The sequence below is a fragment of the Salmo trutta genome, chromosome 18 (genome assembly GCF_901001165.1).
Source record: "Salmo trutta chromosome 18, fSalTru1.1, whole genome shotgun sequence".
Taxonomy (NCBI): Eukaryota; Metazoa; Chordata; class Actinopteri; order Salmoniformes; family Salmonidae; genus Salmo; species Salmo trutta.
In genome coordinates, this window is record NC_042974.1 from 45,830,959 (window position 1) to 45,850,471 (window position 19,513).

At 42.5% G+C, this 19,513-nt stretch overlaps 1 protein-coding gene across 2 annotated transcripts; it reads left to right on the plus strand.

Moving 5' to 3' along the window:
- Positions 1–252: 252 nt before the first annotated feature.
- Positions 253–18,550, plus strand: eif4e1c (eukaryotic translation initiation factor 4E family member 1c). Of its 2 annotated transcripts, none has more exons than XM_029698773.1 (7): positions 253–343; positions 2,445–2,545; positions 11,886–11,981; positions 12,541–12,604; positions 15,924–16,037; positions 16,410–16,549; positions 17,320–18,550. In XM_029698773.1, exons 1-7 carry the CDS (start codon positions 326–328, stop codon positions 17,432–17,434), a joined length of 648 nt encoding a protein of 215 aa, XP_029554633.1. In that variant the 5' UTR covers positions 253–325; the 3' UTR covers positions 17,435–18,550. The 2 variants fall into 2 exon arrangements, with proteins under 2 accessions (XP_029554633.1, XP_029554632.1); XM_029698772.1 differs by having other exon boundaries at positions 254–358.
- The last annotated feature ends 963 nt before the right edge of the window (positions 18,551–19,513 follow it).

Genomic DNA, 19,513 nt, shown 5'->3' on the forward strand with positions numbered 1-19,513 from the left:
TTCATTGTTAGTTAGAGCCGCCACTTGAATATCAATCTGGTCAATATAATAAATAATCTTTCTTCAGACAACCTTTATTATAGCAAGACTCCTGATATACTCGAAATGTGAGGAATTTTCTTTTGTGAACAGAAGTCAACACATTTCCATATCAGTCTGTAATGGAAATTGAAAGAGTTGTTATAATTGTCCATAAATAGTGATACAAGTCCTGCGTGCGGAAAGTATACCCTCAGATATAGTGGGCTTACTCGGTTTCCGTAGAATTTTTTAGTGGTTCGTGACGCACTAGCGCCGAACGGACAGGATAATTTTGACAGGCAAGATGGCGACTTCGGAGCCGGTAAACGAGATTGAGGTATATGGACATTTCGTGGTACCACACGACACATAAAACAAAAAATAAAACCAATCATGTTTTTATATTAAGTTTAATCTTATGGCAGTTAAATATACCTGGTTGCAATTGAATATTTGGCTTCGGAAGCTGTGAAACCTCGGGTGTCTGGATACAACATGTTCAGCAATGGATGCTAACGTTAGCGATGGATTTAGGGGGTGGCATTGGTGATAAGGAGGGACTGGACATCGGTGGTTCACACTTGGATCTTTAATTCAATATACTTTGATATATCACACTACCTATCATTTTAATTGTGTCCTTTCAAAGATATTGATCGTATCTGTGATCGGTTTTATTTACACTAATCAAAAACTGGTGACATCTGGACACGTGTGTCCGTGCTGCCTGTGCTAGCTAGGTTTTACATTCATTTGCTAACTAGTTGCTATGGGGCTACCTAGACCATTTTGAATCGGAAGGATTTGTCCAAATGTAACTACCTGTTCTGGGGCCATGGGGCTACCTAGACCATTTGAATCGGAACGATTTTTCCGAATGTAACTACCTGTTCTGGGGCCAATCTTAATGAATTTGCAACTGATCTATCATTAACTATTCGAATATCTGTAGCTAACTAGTTAGCTAGTTATTAGCTTCCTTTCTAGGCTAGGTAGCTAACGTTAGCTAAATGGTGTTCCTAATTTGAATTAGCTAATGTTACCTAGCTAGCTACGTAAACTAGCTAACGTTAGCTATACGACATACTCTGACATTAATTAATTGGGTAGCTAGATGCCAACATTAGTGTTTGAAAGTGGTTTAGGTAGATAACGTTAGTGACGTATGTAGACACCTGTTCGTCGAACATCACATTCCAAAATCATAAGCATTAATATGGAGTCGTCGTTCGCCCCCCCCCCCCCCCCCCCCATAAGTCTCCACTCTTCTGGGAAGACTTTTCACTAGATGTTTGAACATTTCTGCGGAGACTTTCTTCCATTCAGCCACAAGAGCATTAGTGAGATCGGGCACTGATGTTGGACGATTAGGCCTGGCTTGCAGTCGGTGTTCCAATTCATCCCAAAGGTGTTAGACAGGGTTGAGGTCAAGTTCTTCCACACCGATCTCAACAAAACATTTCTGAATGGACCTGCACAGGGGCATTGTGATGCTGAAACAGGAAAGGGCCTTCCCCAAACTGTTGCCACAAAGTTGGAAGCACAGAATCGTTTACAATGTCATTGAACGCTGTAGCGTTAAGATTTCCCATCACTGGAACTACAGGCCCTAGCCCGAACTATGAATTTAAAAAAACAGCCCCAGGTCATTATTCCTCCTCCACCGAATTTTACAGTTGGCACTATGCATTTGTACAGGTAGCATTATCCTTGCATCCACCAAACCCAGATTTGTCTCTGACTGCCAGATGGTGAAGCGGGATTCATCACTCCAGAGAACACATTTCCACCGCTCCAGAGTACAATGGCGGCGGAGCTTTACACCACTCCAGCCGATACTTGGCATTGCGCATGATGATCTTATGCCTCCATCACACCTACAGCGTCATTGTGCATTGCAGGACTTACAGTTGACCAGGGCGGAAATTTAATGAACTGAATTGTTGGAAAGATGGCATCCTATGACGGTGCCACATTGAAAGTCACTGAGCTCTTCAGTAAGCAGACTAGCTACCCAATGTCTCCTCACCCAAATTAGGGCAGTGTGTCAGTCGGAGCTTGTTCTTGATCTTTCAATAGTGAAAGTCTAGATCTTCACCACTCCTACAGAGATGTTGGTAGATATTCAGTAGGCATGTTGAGTCATTGTATGCATCATTCAGTTGTAGAAATGGCGGACATGGATCTAAAATTCTAGGTTTGGCTTGAATCCAAATTGTATATTCTAGTCAGACATGGATGGAATACCTGCACATTTAGTATTGATCTAGTATCAGAAGTAGTTAGTATACATGATTGTCCTTGATCTTGATATGATTGTAAATGTTTAGAACTATTGGCAGGATGGGTCTAAGGATATTAGTGTCAGATTTCCTGCAAACAGCTTATATTCTATTGATTGTTTTTGGTTTCATCCCACCCAGAATGCACCTGAAACAGAAGAGCCCCAACCTGAAGTTATCCTCACTGCACCACCTGTGGTTGCTGGTTCTCAGCAGTACATCAAACACCCCCTGCAAAATAAGTATGGACACCGCTGGGTGTGTGTGTGTGCTTGTCTGTATGTCTGTCTCTATTTAGGCATTACAATTAGTGCATTTTCCATCGAGACAAATTCTTGTGTAAGTTAGCACATGCAACAATTAGTGACAAAGGTAGACCGAAACATAAGCTTATTACTTTGCAGAATAACGGGTTTATATAGCATGCGAGATAGAACTAGAAGAGAGAGAATGTGACCTAATGTAATCTACTCTCAGTGATTGCCATATTATTCACCATAGGTTAATACACAGAGAAACTGCAGTGTTTGCCACTGTATCCCGTGACACACTACAGCAAGTAGCTGAGACTTTCTCTCTGACCCAGGTGGTGTACAGTAGCTGTGTAAGACATATGACTTACAGTGCATTCGGAAAGTATTCAGAACCTTTCGCTTTTTCCACATTTTGTTACCTTACAGCCTTATTTCAAAACGGATTAAATAAATGTTTTTCCTCATCAATCTACGCACAATACCCCATACTGACCAAACGAAAACAGGTTTTTAGAAATTGATCGTCCTGATGTTTCTACAACTCAGTTGGAGTCCACCTGTGGTAAATTCAATTGTTTGGACATGATTTTGGAAAGGCACACACCTGTCTATATAAGGTCCCACAGTTGATAGTGCCTGTCAGCGCAAAAACCAAGCCATGAGGTCGAATAAATTGAGCGTAGAGCTCTGAGACAGGATTGTGTCGAGGTACAGATCTGGGGAAGGGTACCAAAAAGGTCCCCAAGAACACAGTGCCCTCTATCATTCTTAAATGGAAGAAGTTTGGAAACTCCGAGACTCTTCCTAGAGCTGGTTGCCCGGCCAAACTGAGCAAGCGAGAGAGAAAGGCCTTGGTCGGGGAGGTAACCAAGAACCCGATGGTCCCTCTGACAGAGCTCCGGAGTTCCTCTGGGGAGATGGGAGAACCTTCCCGAAGGACAACCATCTCTGCAGCACACCATCAATCAGGCCTTTATGGTAGAGTGGCCAGACGGAAGCCACTCTTCAGTAAAAGGTACATGACAACCCGTTTGGAGTTTGCCAAAAGGCACCTAAAGGACTCTCAGACCATGAGAAACAAGATTCTCTGGTCTGATGAATGCCAAGCGTCACGTCTGGAGGAAACCTGGCCTACGGAAACCTGGCCTACCTACGGTGTAGCATGGTGGTGGCATGATCATGCTGTGGGGATGTTTTTCAGCGGCAGGGACTGGGAGACTAGTCAGGATCGAGGGAAAGATGAACGGAGCAAAGTATAGAGAGATCCTTGATGAAAACCTGCTCCACAGTGCTCAGGACCTCAGACTGGAGAGAAGGTTCACCTTCCAACAGAACAATGACTCTAAGCACACAGCCAATTTGATATTTCAGTTTTTATTTTATACATTTGCAATCATTTCTAAAAAAAAAATGTTTTTGATTTGTCATTATGTGGTATTGCGTGTATATTGGGGATAATAATTTGAAAACGTGGAGAAGGTCAAGGGGTCTGAATACTTAACGAATGCACTCTGAGTCCTGTAGATGTTTCAGCTTGAAGCAGTGCTTGTTTGGTACAATAGTTCAACTTTTTTGATAACTGGCTGCTGATTACAACACACTTGCTGCTCATTGTTGACACCAGGGTTGTGTTTATTCATTAGGCATAGGCACCAAACGGAAGAAAATTAAGTTTTGATTTCGGTTGCAAAACGTTTTAACACGTTATTGTGTGCCCAAATGAACACGACCCAGTTGGGATACTAGGGTCACGCTCACTAGGCCAATAAAACGCTTTGGTGCTTCCCAAAATGTTTTTCCCATATTTCCCTTTACATTTTCACAGCTAGCTTTAACCCTAAACCTAGATGAAGAACAAAGCTGATCATACTTGCGCTCTACAGATGTGACATTGTGATATCACCATTTTTGTTTCTTCTAGCACATCCCATCCAGTGGCTGTCTATTCAATAGGGCGCTAGGCCATAGACTACTGTAGGCAGTACAGCAGGCTGGGTAGAACTGCTGACATAGAGCACAGCCTTAGGATAGACCCTCTCTAGACCTTTCCGTCTGTTCTGTCCCTGCCTCTCAGGTGGAGGCGGTTCCTCCCTAGCCACCGATTCTGGACTAGTATGATGCTTTAAAACTCCATGGTTCTGGTCTTTTTTCCTGTTTGAAAACGTGATCTTAGTCCAGTGGATTTCAGATTCTATTGGTTTTGGTGTACTTTGCAGCCCTCTGAATGTTACTTTGGGGTGTCTTTGCACCAGAGAAAAAACAAGGCCAAACACTGCCTTGTGAAACCTCTTCCTCCTGTTTATTATGTTTTTCAGGGTGATACCAGGGATTAGGAAGCCTGGAGTCACTCAACACACACTCACACTGTGTGACTGTAGTAGGAATTACCTAAAGTCCACAGGCTTTACATCAAGTGACACATTAGTGTTTGTTTACACATCTGTCTGTGACCTCACCCTGGTTCACCAGACGAGTCATGGCACAAGCCGTCTTGTTTCTCAACATTATTGAGGATTTGAGAAAGTCGCTAAAAAAGCTTGTGCTATGTTCTTTTTCTAGTATTCGTTTCAGTATTTAACTTATTGGATACGCCCCCAGCGTATTCGTCAGAAGCCTTTATTACACTATGTCAGCCATGATTGGGAAAGGGGGATACCTAGTCAATTGTCCAACTGAATGTATTCAACTGAAATATGTGTTCTGCATTTAACCCAACCCGTCTGAATCAGAGAGGTGCGGCAGGTTGCCTTAAAACCTGTTGAGGACAGACGTTCTGCCAGCGGGACCCCTCGCCAACAGCCAATGGAATAGCAGGGCGCGAAATACAAAACAACAAAAATCTCATAATTCAAATTTATCAAACAATCAACTATTTTACACCATTTTAAAGATAAACTTCTCTTTAATCCAACCACATTGTCCGATTTCAAAAAGGCTTTACGGCGAAAGCATAACATTAGATTATGTTAGGACATCACCTTGACAAGAAAAACCACACAGCCATTTTCCAAGCAAGGAGAGGCGTCACAAAAACCAGAAATACAGCTAAAATTAATCACTAACCTTTGACGATCTTCATCAGATGACACTCCCAGGACTCAATGTTACACAATACATGTTTTGTTCGATAAAGTTCATATTTATATAAAAAAAAAACATTTTACATTGGCGCGTGATGTTCAGAAAATGTTTTGCCTCCAAAACTTCCTGTGAATGAGCACATCAATTTACAAAAATACTCATCATAAACGTTGATAAAATTTACAACAGTTATTGAAAGAATTATAGATAGACCGCTGTGTCAGATTTCAAAACGGCTTTACGGCAAAAGCACATTGTTCAATATTCTGAGTACAGAGCTCAGCCGTCAAAGCAAGCTATACAGTTACCCGCCAAGTTCTGGAGTCAACAAAACTCAGAAATAGTATTATAAATCTTCACTTACCTTTGCTGATCTTCGTCGGAATGCACTCCCAGGACTCCCACTTCCACAAGAAATGTTCGTTTTGTTCGATAAACTCCATATTTATGTCCAAATACCTCCGTTTTGTTTGCGCGTTCAGATCACTATTCAAAAGGCACAATGCGTGAGCGCAAAACCCTAGACAAAAAGTCAAAAAGTTCCATTACTGTTTGTAGAAACATGTCAAACGATGTTTACAATCAATCCTTAGGGTCTTTTTATCATAAGCGTATTCATTACAGAGGAAAAAGAAGGAACGGCGTGCCTGCGTGACCGCACAGTAAACAACTCATTGGCCTCAGGCAGTCCACTTGTTGAGTCAGCTCTTATTCTCTCCCCAGTCACAGTAGAAACATGAAACAAGGTTCTAAAGACTGTTGACATCTAGTGGAAGCCTTAGGAAGTGCAAAATGACCCCACCGACACTGTAGCTTGGATAGGCAATCACTTGAAAAACTACAAACCTCATATTTCCCACTTCCAGGTTGGATTTGTCTCAGGTTTTTGCCTGCCATATGAGTTCTGTTATACTCACAGACATCATTCAAACAGAGTGTTCAGAGTGTTTTCTATCCAAATCTACTAATAATATGCAAATATTTGACTCTGGGCCCGAGTAGCAGGCAGTTTACTCTGGGCACGCTTTTCATCCGAATGTGAAAATACTGCCCCCTGTCCCAAACAGGTTAATCGACGTCCACGTCTTCGGGGAACAGTGGGTTAACTGCCTTGCTCAGGGGCAGAACGACAGATTTTTACCGTGTCAGCTCAGGGATTCGATCCAGCAACCTTCCGGTTACAGGCCCAATGCTCCAATGCTCAGGGCTGGACGTCGAGACGTGTGCGTTGGGGAAGGGTGTCCCTCCTACCCTATAAAAGGTCAGACACAGCATCTCAGTCATTCAAACACATCTCGCTTTTCATCAGAAAGCTTACTGACATGACTGCATTTTCCAAAATGAGCTTAAACCTGTTGCATCTAGACGTTCCGCTCACCAATATCCAATGGTAGAGCGTGGCGCGAAATACAAAAACCTCAAATGCAATAATTTAAATTTTTCAAACATACGACTATTTTACGCCATTTTAAAGATAAGACTCTTGTTAATCTAACCACATTGTCCGATTTCAAAAAGGCTTTACAGCGAAAGCAAAACATTAGATTATGTTAGGAGAGTACATAGCCAAAAATAATCACACAGCCATTTTCCAAGCAAGCATATATGTCACAAAAACCCAAAACACAGCTAAATGAAGCACTAATCTTTGATCTTCATCAGGTGACACTACTAGGACACTATGTTTGCTTGAAATTTTCTCAGGTTTTTGCCTGCCATATGAGTTCTGTTACACTCAGACACCATTCAAACAGTTTTAGAAACTTCAGTGTTTTCTATCCAAATCTACTAATCATATGCAAATATTTGACTCTGGGCCCGAGAAGTAGGCCGTTTAATTTGGGTACGTTTTTCATCCAGCCGTGAAAATACTGCCCCCTATAGCGAAGAGGTTAACTGCGCACAGACAGAGCTTACAACCCACTCACCGGGCGCTATTCTCGGGACTGTGAGGTGGTGGCAATTTTCCTTTTCCTTAACCATAGTTAGAGGGAGGAACGGCTACAGCTGTAACACAGCTAACTCGTTCACGACCAAGTTAGCTGTATCCAGTGACTGGTCGTTAGCTAGCTAGCTTTTGTGGTTTTACTATGACCATTTACTTTTTTTTTACTAGCTACACCAAGCTATCTTTTCTTTTCACTGAGTGCCACCATCGGACATCCCTACTGGCGATTTCCTGGTTTAATGCAGTAGCGGAAACCACCACATCCCGCTACGAGGGTAAGAGGATACCCAAAGCCAAACGGGCAACCAGGCAATTAGTACCAGTCTTCCCAGAATGCCTGGATGAGGTTACCTGTAACTGGAGTACACCTTTCTCCTCCAAGAACCCTGTCCAAGGTGGGTCGGTGTTAGCCTGTGTTGGCATGGAAGGGATTGGGCTATATTTCTGTATTTGAGATTCTTCAAATAGCCACCCTTTGCCTTGATGACAGCTTTGCACACTCTTGGCACACTCTTGGCATTCTCTCAACCAGCTTCATGAGGAATGCTTTTCCAACAGTCTTGAAGGAGTTCCCACATATGCTGAGCACTTGTTGGCTGCTTTTCTTTCACTCTGCGGTCCAACTCATCCCAAACCATCTCAATTAGGTTGAGGTCCGGTGATTGTGGAGGCCGGGTCATCTGATGCAGCACTCCATCACTCTCCTTCTTGGTCAAACAGCCTGGAGGTGTGTTTTAGGTCATTGTCCTGTTGAAAAACAAATGATAGTCCCACTAAGTGCAAACCAGATAGGATGGTGTATCGTTGTCAGAATGCTGTCTTGAATTCTAAATAATTCACTGACAGTGTCACCAGCAAAGCACCATCACAAAACCACCTCCATGCTTTATTGGTGGGAACCGCACATGTGGAGAGCACCCATTCACCAACTCTGCACCTCACAAAGACACGGCGGTTGGAACCAAAAATCGCAAATTTGGACTCATCAGAACAAAGGACAGACTTCCAACGCTCTAATGTCCATTGCTCGTGTTTCTTGGCACAAGCACCTGAGTGAGCTGGGTGTGCAATTACGCAGGTACTTTCCCGAAACGGACGACACAAACAACTGGATTCGTTATCCCTTTCACATTTTTAAACAGTACGTTTATATTTTCCAACGGGGCTATACATTTGGGTGAGTTTTTTTTGTTGTTGTGTGAGTAGCCTCGTTTCACTGCCAAAAATAAAATGTAACCATCTAGTGTTCAGCGAAATAACACAATGTCAAATACAGGTAGCCTAGTCAAATAATTAACATCCAATCACATTAACTGTTACTCTCTCGCGGGAAACCTTCATTCTTGCGCAGACATTTAAAAACGAAACATGACAACTTGAAAAATAAGCCATAAGTTTTTTGAGCGAGAATTAAGACGACTTTTGAGTAGTCAGACATTATTTAAAAGCAACAAATACCATTAATTAGTAGGGGCTAGAAGCATCTTATATGGTGAGCTACCGAGTGGCTAGGACAGGCAAGCTCCATAGCATTTTTTTAAACATTTTTACATTTTTAGTCATTTAGCAGATGCTCTTATCCAGAGCGACTTACAGTAGTGAATGCATACATTTCATACATTTTTTCTCCGTACTGGTCCCCCGTGGGAATCGAACCCACAACCCTGGCGTTGCAAACACCATGCTCTACCAACTGAGCCACACGGGACCACTGTGGAGGACTTAATTCTTCCTGCTGCCGCGGATATGGCTGGGACAATGCTGGGGGAAAAGGCCAAAAAAAGTATATAGACAATGCCTTCATCAAACAACACTGTTTCACGACGCATCAGTGACATGGCAGGAGATGTTTTGAAACAATTACTGCTTCGCATACAAGCCAGTGAATTATATACGTTACAGCTGGATGAGTCAACAGATGTGGAGTGCCTGGCACAGCTCCTGGTATATGTCCATTACGTTTATGGGGGGTCAATTAAGGAAGATATCCTCTTCCGCAAACCACTGGAAACCAGGACAACATGAGAGGATATTGTTAAAGTACTGGACAGCTTTGTGACATCAAATGGACTTTGGTGGTCAAGATGTGTTGGTATCTGTACTGATGGCGCAAAAGCCATGACAAGGAGGCATAGTGGAGTGGTAACGTGCGTGCAAGCAGTTGCTCCCGACGCCACTTGGGTACACTGCAGCATCCACAGAGAGGCTCTTGCTGCCAAAGGAATGCCTGGCAGCTTGAAAGACATTTTGGATACTGCAGTGAAAATGCTTAACTTTGTTAAAGCAAGGCCCCTGAACTCTTGTGTATTTTCTGCACTATGCACTAACACTTTTACAACATACAGAAGTGCGCTGGTTATCAAGGGGCAAAGTATTGACACGTTTTTCTTTTAATTGAGAGACGGGCTTCAAGTTCTTTACTGACCATAATTTTCACTTGTCTGACCGCTTGCATGATGACGAGTTTCTCACACAACTGGTCTATCTGGGTGATGTTTTTTCTCGCCTGAATGATCTGAATCTAGGATTACAGGGACTCTCCGTAACTATATTCAATGTGCGGGACAAAATTGAGGCTGTGATTAAGAAGTTGGAGCTCTTTTGTCTGCATTATCAAGGACAACACACAGGTCATTGTATGATTATTTTTTTTTGTGTGGAAAGGAACTCAAGCTTACGGGCAATGTCAAATGTGATATAGCTGAGTGAGTTGGGTGTTCAATTTATTTTATTTAACCTTTATTTAACAGGGCAAGTCAGTTAAGAACAAATTCTTATTAACGTTGACGGCCTAGGAACAGTGGGTTAACTGTTCAGGGGCAGAACGACAGATTTTTACCTTGTCAGCTCGGGGATTCGATCTAGCAACCTTTCGGTCACTGGCCCAAAGCTCTAACCGCTAGGCTACCGGCCGCCCCTGAAAGAATGCAGGTACTTTCCCGAAACGGATGACAAAAACAACTGGATTCGTTATCCCTTTCATGTCCTGCATCCAATCCACTTACCAATATCTGAACGAGAGCCTCATCGAAATTGCAACAAGTGGTTCTGTGAAAATAGAATTGAATCAGAAGCCACTGACAGATTTCTGGATTGGGCTGCGCTCAGAGTTTCCTACCTTGGCAAATTGCGCTGTTAAGACACTGATGCCCTTTGCAACCACGTACCTATGTGAGAGTGGATTCTTGACCCTCACTAGCTTGAAACAAAATACAGGCACAGACTCTGTGGAAAATGATTTAAGACAGACTCTCTCCAATACAACCCAACATTGCAGAGTTGTGTGCATCCTTTAAAGCACACCCTTCTCATTAACCTGTGGTGAGTTATTCACAATGTTTGATGAACAAATACGGTTTTATATATAAGATGGCTAAATAAAGAGCAAAATGATTGATTATTATGATTATTTGTGCCCTGGTCCTATAAGAGCTCTTTGTCACTTCCCACGAGCTGTATTGTGACAACTCGCACTCATTCATATGTTTAATAAATGTGTCATATAGTGTGTGTGTGGCAGGCTTACAATGATGGCAAAAAACAACATTTGAGAGTGCGCTGACCCTGGTGCTAGAGGGGGTACGCAGCTGGAGGTTGAATGTTGAAGGGGTACGGGACTATAAAAAGTTTGGGAACCACTGCAATAGAGGAATGGCTAGGTCCAGTTTTTAACTTTTAATACATTTGCTGAATTTCTAAAAACCTGTTTTTTTTGCTTTGTTATTATTGTGTATTATGTGTCAATTGATAAGACAAACATATATTTTAATACATTTTAGAATAAGGTTGCAGCGTAACAATGTAGAAAAAGTACATTGGTATGAATACATTTCCGAATGCACTGTATAAATGTCTGAGCTATGTGTATGCATAAACTCTAATATGCGTATGCGTTTTTAATCAATCATCATCTTAGAAAGCTGTCCATTTCGTTGTTAGGCTTTGAAACAACATCCACAACAACCATGTTTTACACTCGGTTTCAAACAGTTGTTGAACTTCTATCTTCAAATTGATCAATCACAGTGATGTGAGTGTTTTTTATTGCAGTTGTATTGTCAGAGTGGTTAGATGGACAATTGAGTACTAGCCCATTAGCTTGGTCATTAGCGAGTTAGGTACTACCAATGCATGTCCGGAGTGCATAAGAGGAGATCACAGTTACTCAACGGTCACGTGGAATTTTACTGCGATCAGGTCTTATGACTGCTGATTGATGACAGTTAACGTCCAACCTGTTCTGTCTGTGGGTACTGGGGAGCACGATGGGGAATCTCTGACTGAGTCTTCTCTCCTCAGATGGGCCCTGTGGTATTTCAAAAACGACAAGAGCAAAAGCTGGACAGAGAACCTCCGTCTCATCGCAAAGTTTGACACAGTGGAAGACTTCTGGGCGTGAGTACTCGTCCTCTTTCTCTTCTCCTTATCCTCTTTCTCCTCTCCACGCTATGACGTACCCATGACAATCAGAGTGCATTGTACAGAATGGAAACAAGTTTCTATGTGGAGTAAATGACTGGCAGTTCTATGCATTGCATGGCTATCTATGCCTCATGTATTATTATGTATATATTTAACCTTTATTTAACTAGGCAAGTCGGGTAAGAACTTTTTTTAAAATTCTTTTTTATTTTTTTACAATGACGGCCTACCCCGACCAAATCCTAACCCGGACGTCGCTGGGCCAATTGTGTGCCGCCCTATGGGACTCCCAATCACGGCCGGTTGTGTTACAGCCTGGAATCGAACCAGGGTCTGTAGTGACGCCTCTAGCACTGAGATGCAGTGCCTTAGACCGCCGCGCCACTCGGGAGCCAAAATTAGTCATTAGTTCTCTCCAAATAGAAATGATGGAGAATGACATGGAACAGGACATTGATGTTTATAATCGTGGTGTCTAATATTGTTGCATATGGGCCTTTGTTTAAGTGTGCCTCTTGGTTTTGTGTTGTAGATTATATAACCACATACAGCAGCCCAGCAAGTTGGGCTTCGGCTGTGACTACTGCTTATTTAAGGTAAGTTCACTTCTGAAACAAACCGTATCCCTTCAGAGGACTTGTCGCTGTTCTGTTAAATGAAAACATCAGGGCCCGTATGCATAAACCATCTCAGAGTAGGAGTGATGATCTAAGATCAGGTTTCTCCTGTCCATTTAAATCTTATTATGATCTGATAGGCAAAATTGATCCTGGATCGGCACTTCTACTGTAAGACACTATGAATACGGGCCCAGGATCAGGGTTTCCATTAAGAAAATGTGGCGCCAGACAATATGTCTGTTAATTTACCGGCCATTTTGAGAAATGTACTGGACCCATATGCATTGGGTGCATAACTCATTAGGGCGTCTACCCACGGTGATCAGAATGACATAAATCACATTTAGATTATGGTAATGCATCTTAACAGAACATGCAACTCATGTAATGAAGCAGCCAATAAAACGTTATTTTCAAACATTTCCCAAAATACAATTTGGCAAAATAGCACACCTGGGAAAACACCACTGTAAACAGAGCACCTGGGAAACACCACTGTAAACAGAGCACCTGGGAAAACACCACTGTAAACAGAGCACCTGGGAAAACACCACTGTAAACAGCGCACCTGGGAAAACACCACTGTAAACAGAGCACCTGGGAAAACACCACTGTAAACAGCGCACCTGGGAAACACCACTGTAAACAGCGCACCTGGGAAAACACCACTGTAAACAGAGCACCTGGGAAAACACCACTGTAAACAGAGCACCTGGGAAAACACCACAGTAAACAGCGCACCTGGGAAACACCACTGTAAACAGCGCACCTGGGAAAACACCACTGTAAACAGCGCACCTGGGAAAACACCACTGTAAACAGCGCACCTGGGAAAACACCACTGTAAACAGCGCACCAGGGAAAACACCACTGTAAACAGCGCACCAGGGAAAACACCACTGTAAACAGAGCACCTGGGAAAACACCACTGTAAACAGAGCACCTGGGAAAACACCACTGTAAACAGAGCACCTGATAGTGGTTCCATTTGTGACAGAGATGGAAAACTTAGAGGGGGAATCTAAAGATGCAACAACTAAGATGTTGCTAATATGACTAGGATTATGCCTTTGGCTTCTGGACAATGAAAGACAGTTGCTATGAAAACCAGTAGAACAGGAGAGAAATGGCATAGTGGTGGGTCTAATAGGTAAGCAAATAGAAATACATTTGCCAAAATTATATAATTACTCCTGTCTATACAGAGAAATAAATTAAATAATTCCAAATACTTCACCAGAAAGCAGAACTTAGCCATAGAGGAATCGAGGATCATTAGCTTCTTGTAAAAAATTTGCTGTGGATTCTTTCAAATCACAAGCTTGGGAAGCCCGCCTATTTGGGAAGCCCGCAGTTTGGGCAGTGCGCGTGGCAATAGGCCTAGTTGCTTATTGAGTTAGGGCTGTCAGTGAAAAGCATCTAAAATATGTGTGAAGATAATGTGTCTTGAGTATAATTTAAACTGTTGCATCAACAAGAAGGGGAGGGGTGGGTGGCGAAGATATAGACGAGTCTCTCCAGAATGGCTCAGCTATATCCTGCCAATACTTGTGCATTCATTGTGTGAATTGTTTGCACTTAGATAAACATTTTAATAAATACCCATTTTATATGTCACCAGTAGTAGATGTACTATTAATCCCCACTTTGGTTACATTTATTTTAATGCATGTATTAGTCATTTGCCGTTCTCATTCTCGGAGTGGAAACGTTATTTGCGGAGTTCACAACCCGCTACACTTGTGAGAAACAAGTTTTGGTTTATTTCATAACCATCATTAATGAGATTTGTCAATTTTTTCATTGTCTTTTATTTGGAGTGCTCCGTGTGAGCAATGAGCATGCCTGGTTTCTCTGTCCTGATAATGTTGAGGGAGCGTGTGTGCCTGAGCACGCATAGAAGTACCTGGCCTGCTGCGTGGACATGAAGGAATTTTTTTTTTTTTTTTTTTTTACATCCATTGCGAATGATAATACACAATGAACAGAAGTATAAACGCAACATGTAAAGTGTTGGTCCCATGTTACATGAGCTAAAATAAAAGATCCCAAAAATGTTCCATATACACAAAAAGCTTATTTCGCTCAAATTTGGTGCACGTAATGTATTTACATCACTGTTAGTGAGCATTTCCCCTTTACCAAAATAATCCATCCACCTGACAAGTGTGGCATATCAAGAAGCTGAATAAAGAGCATGATCATTACACACGTGCACCTTATGCTAGGGACATTAAAAGGACACTTTTAAATGTGCAGTTTTGTCACAACACAATGCCACAGACGTCTCAAATTGAGACAACTGAAGAATTGCTGCTCAAACTGTCAGAAACCGTATCAGGGAAGCTCATCTGAGTGCTCGTCGTCCTCACCAGGGTCTTGACCTGACTGCAGTTCGGCGTCATAACAGACTTCAGTGGGCAAATGCTCACCTTTGATGGCCACTGGCACACTGGAGAAGTGTGCTTTTCACGGATGAATCCCGGTTTCAATTGTACTGGGCAGTTGGCAGACAGCGTGTATGGTGTTGTGTGGGTGAGTGGTTTGCTGATGTCAACATTGTGAACAGAGTTCCCCATGGTGGCGATGGTGTTATGGTATGGGCGGGCATAAGCTACAGATAGCAAACAATTGCATTTTATCGATGGCAATTTGAATGCACAGAGATACTGTGACGAGATCCTGAGGCCCATTGTCGTGCCATTCAGCCGCCACCATCACCTCATGTTTCAGCATGATAATGCATGGCCCCATGTCGCAAGGATCTGTACACAAAAATGGCCCCGTTCTTCCATGGCCTGCATACTCCACCAGACATGTCACCCATTGAGCATGTTTGGGATGCTTTGGATCGACGTGTACGACAGCATGTTCCAGTTCCTGCCAATTTCCAGCAACTTCGCACCGCCATTGACGAGTGGGACAACATTCCACAGGCTACAATCAACAGCCTGATCAACTCTATGCGAAGGAGATGAGTCGCGACACGAGGCAAATGGTCACACCAGATACTGACTGGTTTTCTGAACCATGTCCCTACCTTTTTTTAAGGTATCTATGACCAACCGATGCATATCTGTATTCCCAGTCATGTGAAATCCATAGATTAGGGCTAATGAATTTATTTCATTTGCCTGATTTCCTTTTATGAACTGTAACTCTGATTTTGTTTATAGGCTACTTTAAGGCAAGGTAAGACATGTCTCAAAATTTGCCGGCTAACGGAAACCCTGCCCAGAATGTACATTGGGGTCAAGTTAGCTAACGTTCCCCTACTGCTCTGTGTGTGTTTCAGGATGGGGTGAAGCCAATGTGGGAGGATGACAAGAACAAGCTGGGTGGGAGGTGGCTGATGACCCTCAGCAAACAGCAGAGACAAATCGACCTCGACCGCTACTGGATGGAGACGGTCAGCATCATCATCCTTAAACCTGGGTCCTGTTCTTAGACACCAAACGGAAGAAAATGGGACTGAAACAAGGATGGACTACCAGAACTGAAAGCTCATTTTCATTGCTAAATGTTTCCCGTTGTGTGCCCTGACGAATACGGCCCTGAGTTTTGAATAGTTCACTAGGACACACAAAAATATTTTTGGATGGTCCTGTCAGTTTTCTTCCATATGGTACCTAATGAACACAACCCTGCTGGAACTATCCATGACTATGCTTCCAAAGTATTGTCAAATAATCTAATGTATGGGATGGATTGCTAGAGGGTAACTTAACCTGTAAATAACATTTGATTAATTCCATAATATCATGTACTGTGTGTGTTGTAGCTGTTGTGTTTAATCGGTGAGTCGTTTGACGAGGCCAGTGAAGATGTGTGTGGAGCGGTGGTCAACATCCGACCCAAGGGAGATAAAATATCCATCTGGACCGGAAACTGTCAGAACAAGGAAGCCATCGTGACAATAGGGTAGGTCATCTCTCTGGCCCTTTGTCAATTGGGCAAAAGTCTGTCCTTTCCTCTACTCCTCTGTGACTTGGAAACCGATAATTGTTCACTTTTTTAATAAGTGAAGAGGATTTTCTTCCTCGAATGCCTTCCTCCAGTAGAGGATGCTCAGGTGTATCCTACCGCTGAAGAGTTTTGAAATCAGCCACACACCCTTTGTAACCACAGTTGTTTTCTAGAAGGAGAAAAGCGTGCACACATTGATTAAAAACAATATGCTGCTTATTATTTTATCCAACAATGTCTAGCACAACTAGCTCATTTCTTTTTACCACTTTACACATGTATTTTGGGATTGCACCCCTGTAAACGGAATTTTCTTAATTTCATACACGCACATTGGTTTCTACGTTTCCTCGCTTATCATTGACTTTTTTCAAATGGAGGTGAGGAAAAAACGTGAGGAGTTGATAAAACCCAATTGAGTCTCGTGCGCACACTCTTTTATCCATTACACATTTCATTTGGCACATAAGCGCATTCTGTATATTATGTGACTTGAACAGGTTCAGATAATCATATATGTATGTTATTGAAGTGTGAAACTTTTCAGATGAAAAGGTTTTCTTTTAAGTTAACCCGGGAGTGCAAAAAGTGTGTAGTTGGCAGAAATGCCATCAGTTCTGAGACTAACAACACTGCACTGTTTCTAGTTCCCCACTAAGTAGAGACAATGCATGTAAGACGGTACTGAGAACCTATTCAATATTATCTCACTCATCTCTCTCCAGACAACAGTATAAAGAGCGCCTGAGTATCCCCATCAAGCTCCTGATTGGCTACCAGTCACACGACGACACGTCTAGCAAGAGTGGTTCCACCACCAAGAACATGTACTCAGTCTGATCAACAACACCTACCCCCCCATCTCAGCTCAACTATCAACCCCCTGCACCACCAACCCATTAATACTTCTCAGTTGTCAACTGCTGTTAGTGTCCTTCCTTTTACCAGACGAGAGAATTGTTGAAACGTATACAAAATTAGAGCCGCCTCCCTGACACCCGATGGACCGGCTGGCTAACCTCCGGTTCTTGTCGGGAAGAAGAGGAAAGAAGGAAGGAAAGGACAGTGTCAGCTGAAGCTGTTGGGATTTGAGCTAGAAGATCGTTAAATAAGTTAATTTTAGAATTGGAGAGTATATGTGACTAATAATACCAGTGGCTTTCCCCCTACTAATGTAACTGTGGAGAAGATCTGTCATTTAAGGCTTGATTAAAAGACAGACAACTTTCTTAGCTGTAAAACCTTTTCCTTTTCTCATGCAGAGTTTATGATCATTCCCTGTTATGAAAAGTGTTTCTCACCAACCACCCAGGATAGAAAAGTAGACGAGATTCATTCATTCAGCAGATTTTAAAGGGCAACCAGTGTTTTAACCTTCTTTAATTGGAGGTGTTTGGCATGAGAAGGGATTGCAGATGCACCTGTTGCAGAAAAGACAACGGTACCTTCATTTTTTTTTGTGTAAAAGAATAGTAGCGGTAACAGAAGAACGGCCACATATAGTTTCAGCCATGCTGGGATTGTGGATCCTTTGCTTGTAGAACTATTTTGAACTTTTGTTTCCCTTACATGCATTTATGATATATATGCATTGCAGTTGAACTACATAGTTGGAGGACAACCATGAAAAAAAAACTCAAGTTCCTTACATTTTTTTTGTTTTTGAGGAGGTTAACGACATGGACTACTGCTTAATAATATAGAACATTTTTTACAGTGTATCATACTAAGTAAAGATGCCTGGACAAGTTTTAGGTCTGCTTCTTACCGTTTTCTTCCTAACAAACTGTAGAACATTTCGCACTACTCTGGGGCCTGTGCGAGTGGAGCAAAAAGGATATCTATCCATCGTGAAATGATTTAGCTTATAATGTATCTTTATTATCTGTAATTCCAGGATGTATATTACCTTCTTTCAAGTAAAGGTTAAGTGCTTTGCATTAAAACCAGAATCACACGGTGTCCTTTTCTGTGTCGTCTGTTTAGCATCACTTCCTATAGGGTCATGAGGGTGCGTTCAATATACACATTATACATAGATCAGAGCCCTATACCACATACAGTGCATTTGAAAAGGATTCAGACCCCTTGACTTTTCCACATTTAAGTTACAGCCTTATTCTAAAATGGATTAAATAGTTTTTTTTCTCAATCTACACACAGTACCCCCATAATGACAAAAGTTAACAGGTTTTTAGAAACAATTTCAAATGTATTCAAAAATAATAAATTACATAGGTATTTAGACCCTTTACTCAGTACTTTGTTGAAGCACCTGTGGGAGCGATAACAGCCTTGAGTCTTAGGTATGATGCTACAAGCTTGGCACACCTGTATTTGGGGAGTTTCTCCCATTCTCAGATCTTCTCAAGCTCTCAGGTTGGTTGGGGAGTGACACTGCACAGCTATTTTCAGGTCTCCAGAGATGTTCAAATCCAGGTTCTGGCTGGGCCACTCAGAGAGATTTGTCCCGAAGCCACTCCTACATGCTTAGGGTCGTTGTCCCGGAAGGTGAACCTTTGCCCCAGTCTGAGGTCCTGAGCGCGCATCAAGGATCTCTGCACTTCGCTCTGTTCATCTTTCCCTCAATCCTGAATAGTCTCCCAATCTCTGCCGCTGAAAAACATCCCCACAGCATTATTCTGCCACCCATGCTTCACCGTAGGGATGGTGCCAGGTTTCCTCCAGACGTGATGCTTGGCATTCAGGCCGAAGAGTTCAATCTTGGTTGTCATGGTCTGAGAGTCCTTTAGGTGCCTTTTGGCAAACTCCAAGTGGGCTGTCATGTGCCTTTTACTGAGGAGTGACTTCTGTCTGGCCACTCTACCATAAAGGCCTGATTGGTGGAGTGCTGCAGCGATGGTTGTCCTCCTGGAAGGTTCTCCCATCTCCACAGAGGAACTCTAGAGCTCTGTCAGA

Excerpts from the sequence above, each read along its gene's own strand:
- eif4e1c (XM_029698772.1), top strand. The coding sequence starts at position 326 with ATGGCGACTTCGGAGCCGGTAAACGAGATTGAG. Across the intron at positions 359-2,444 it reads AGCCGGTAAACGAGATTGAG|AATGCACCTGAAACAGAAGA; the intron begins GTATATGGACAT and ends CATCCCACCCAG. Across the intron at positions 16,038-16,409 it reads ACCGCTACTGGATGGAGACG|CTGTTGTGTTTAATCGGTGA; the intron begins GTCAGCATCATC and ends TGTGTGTTGTAG.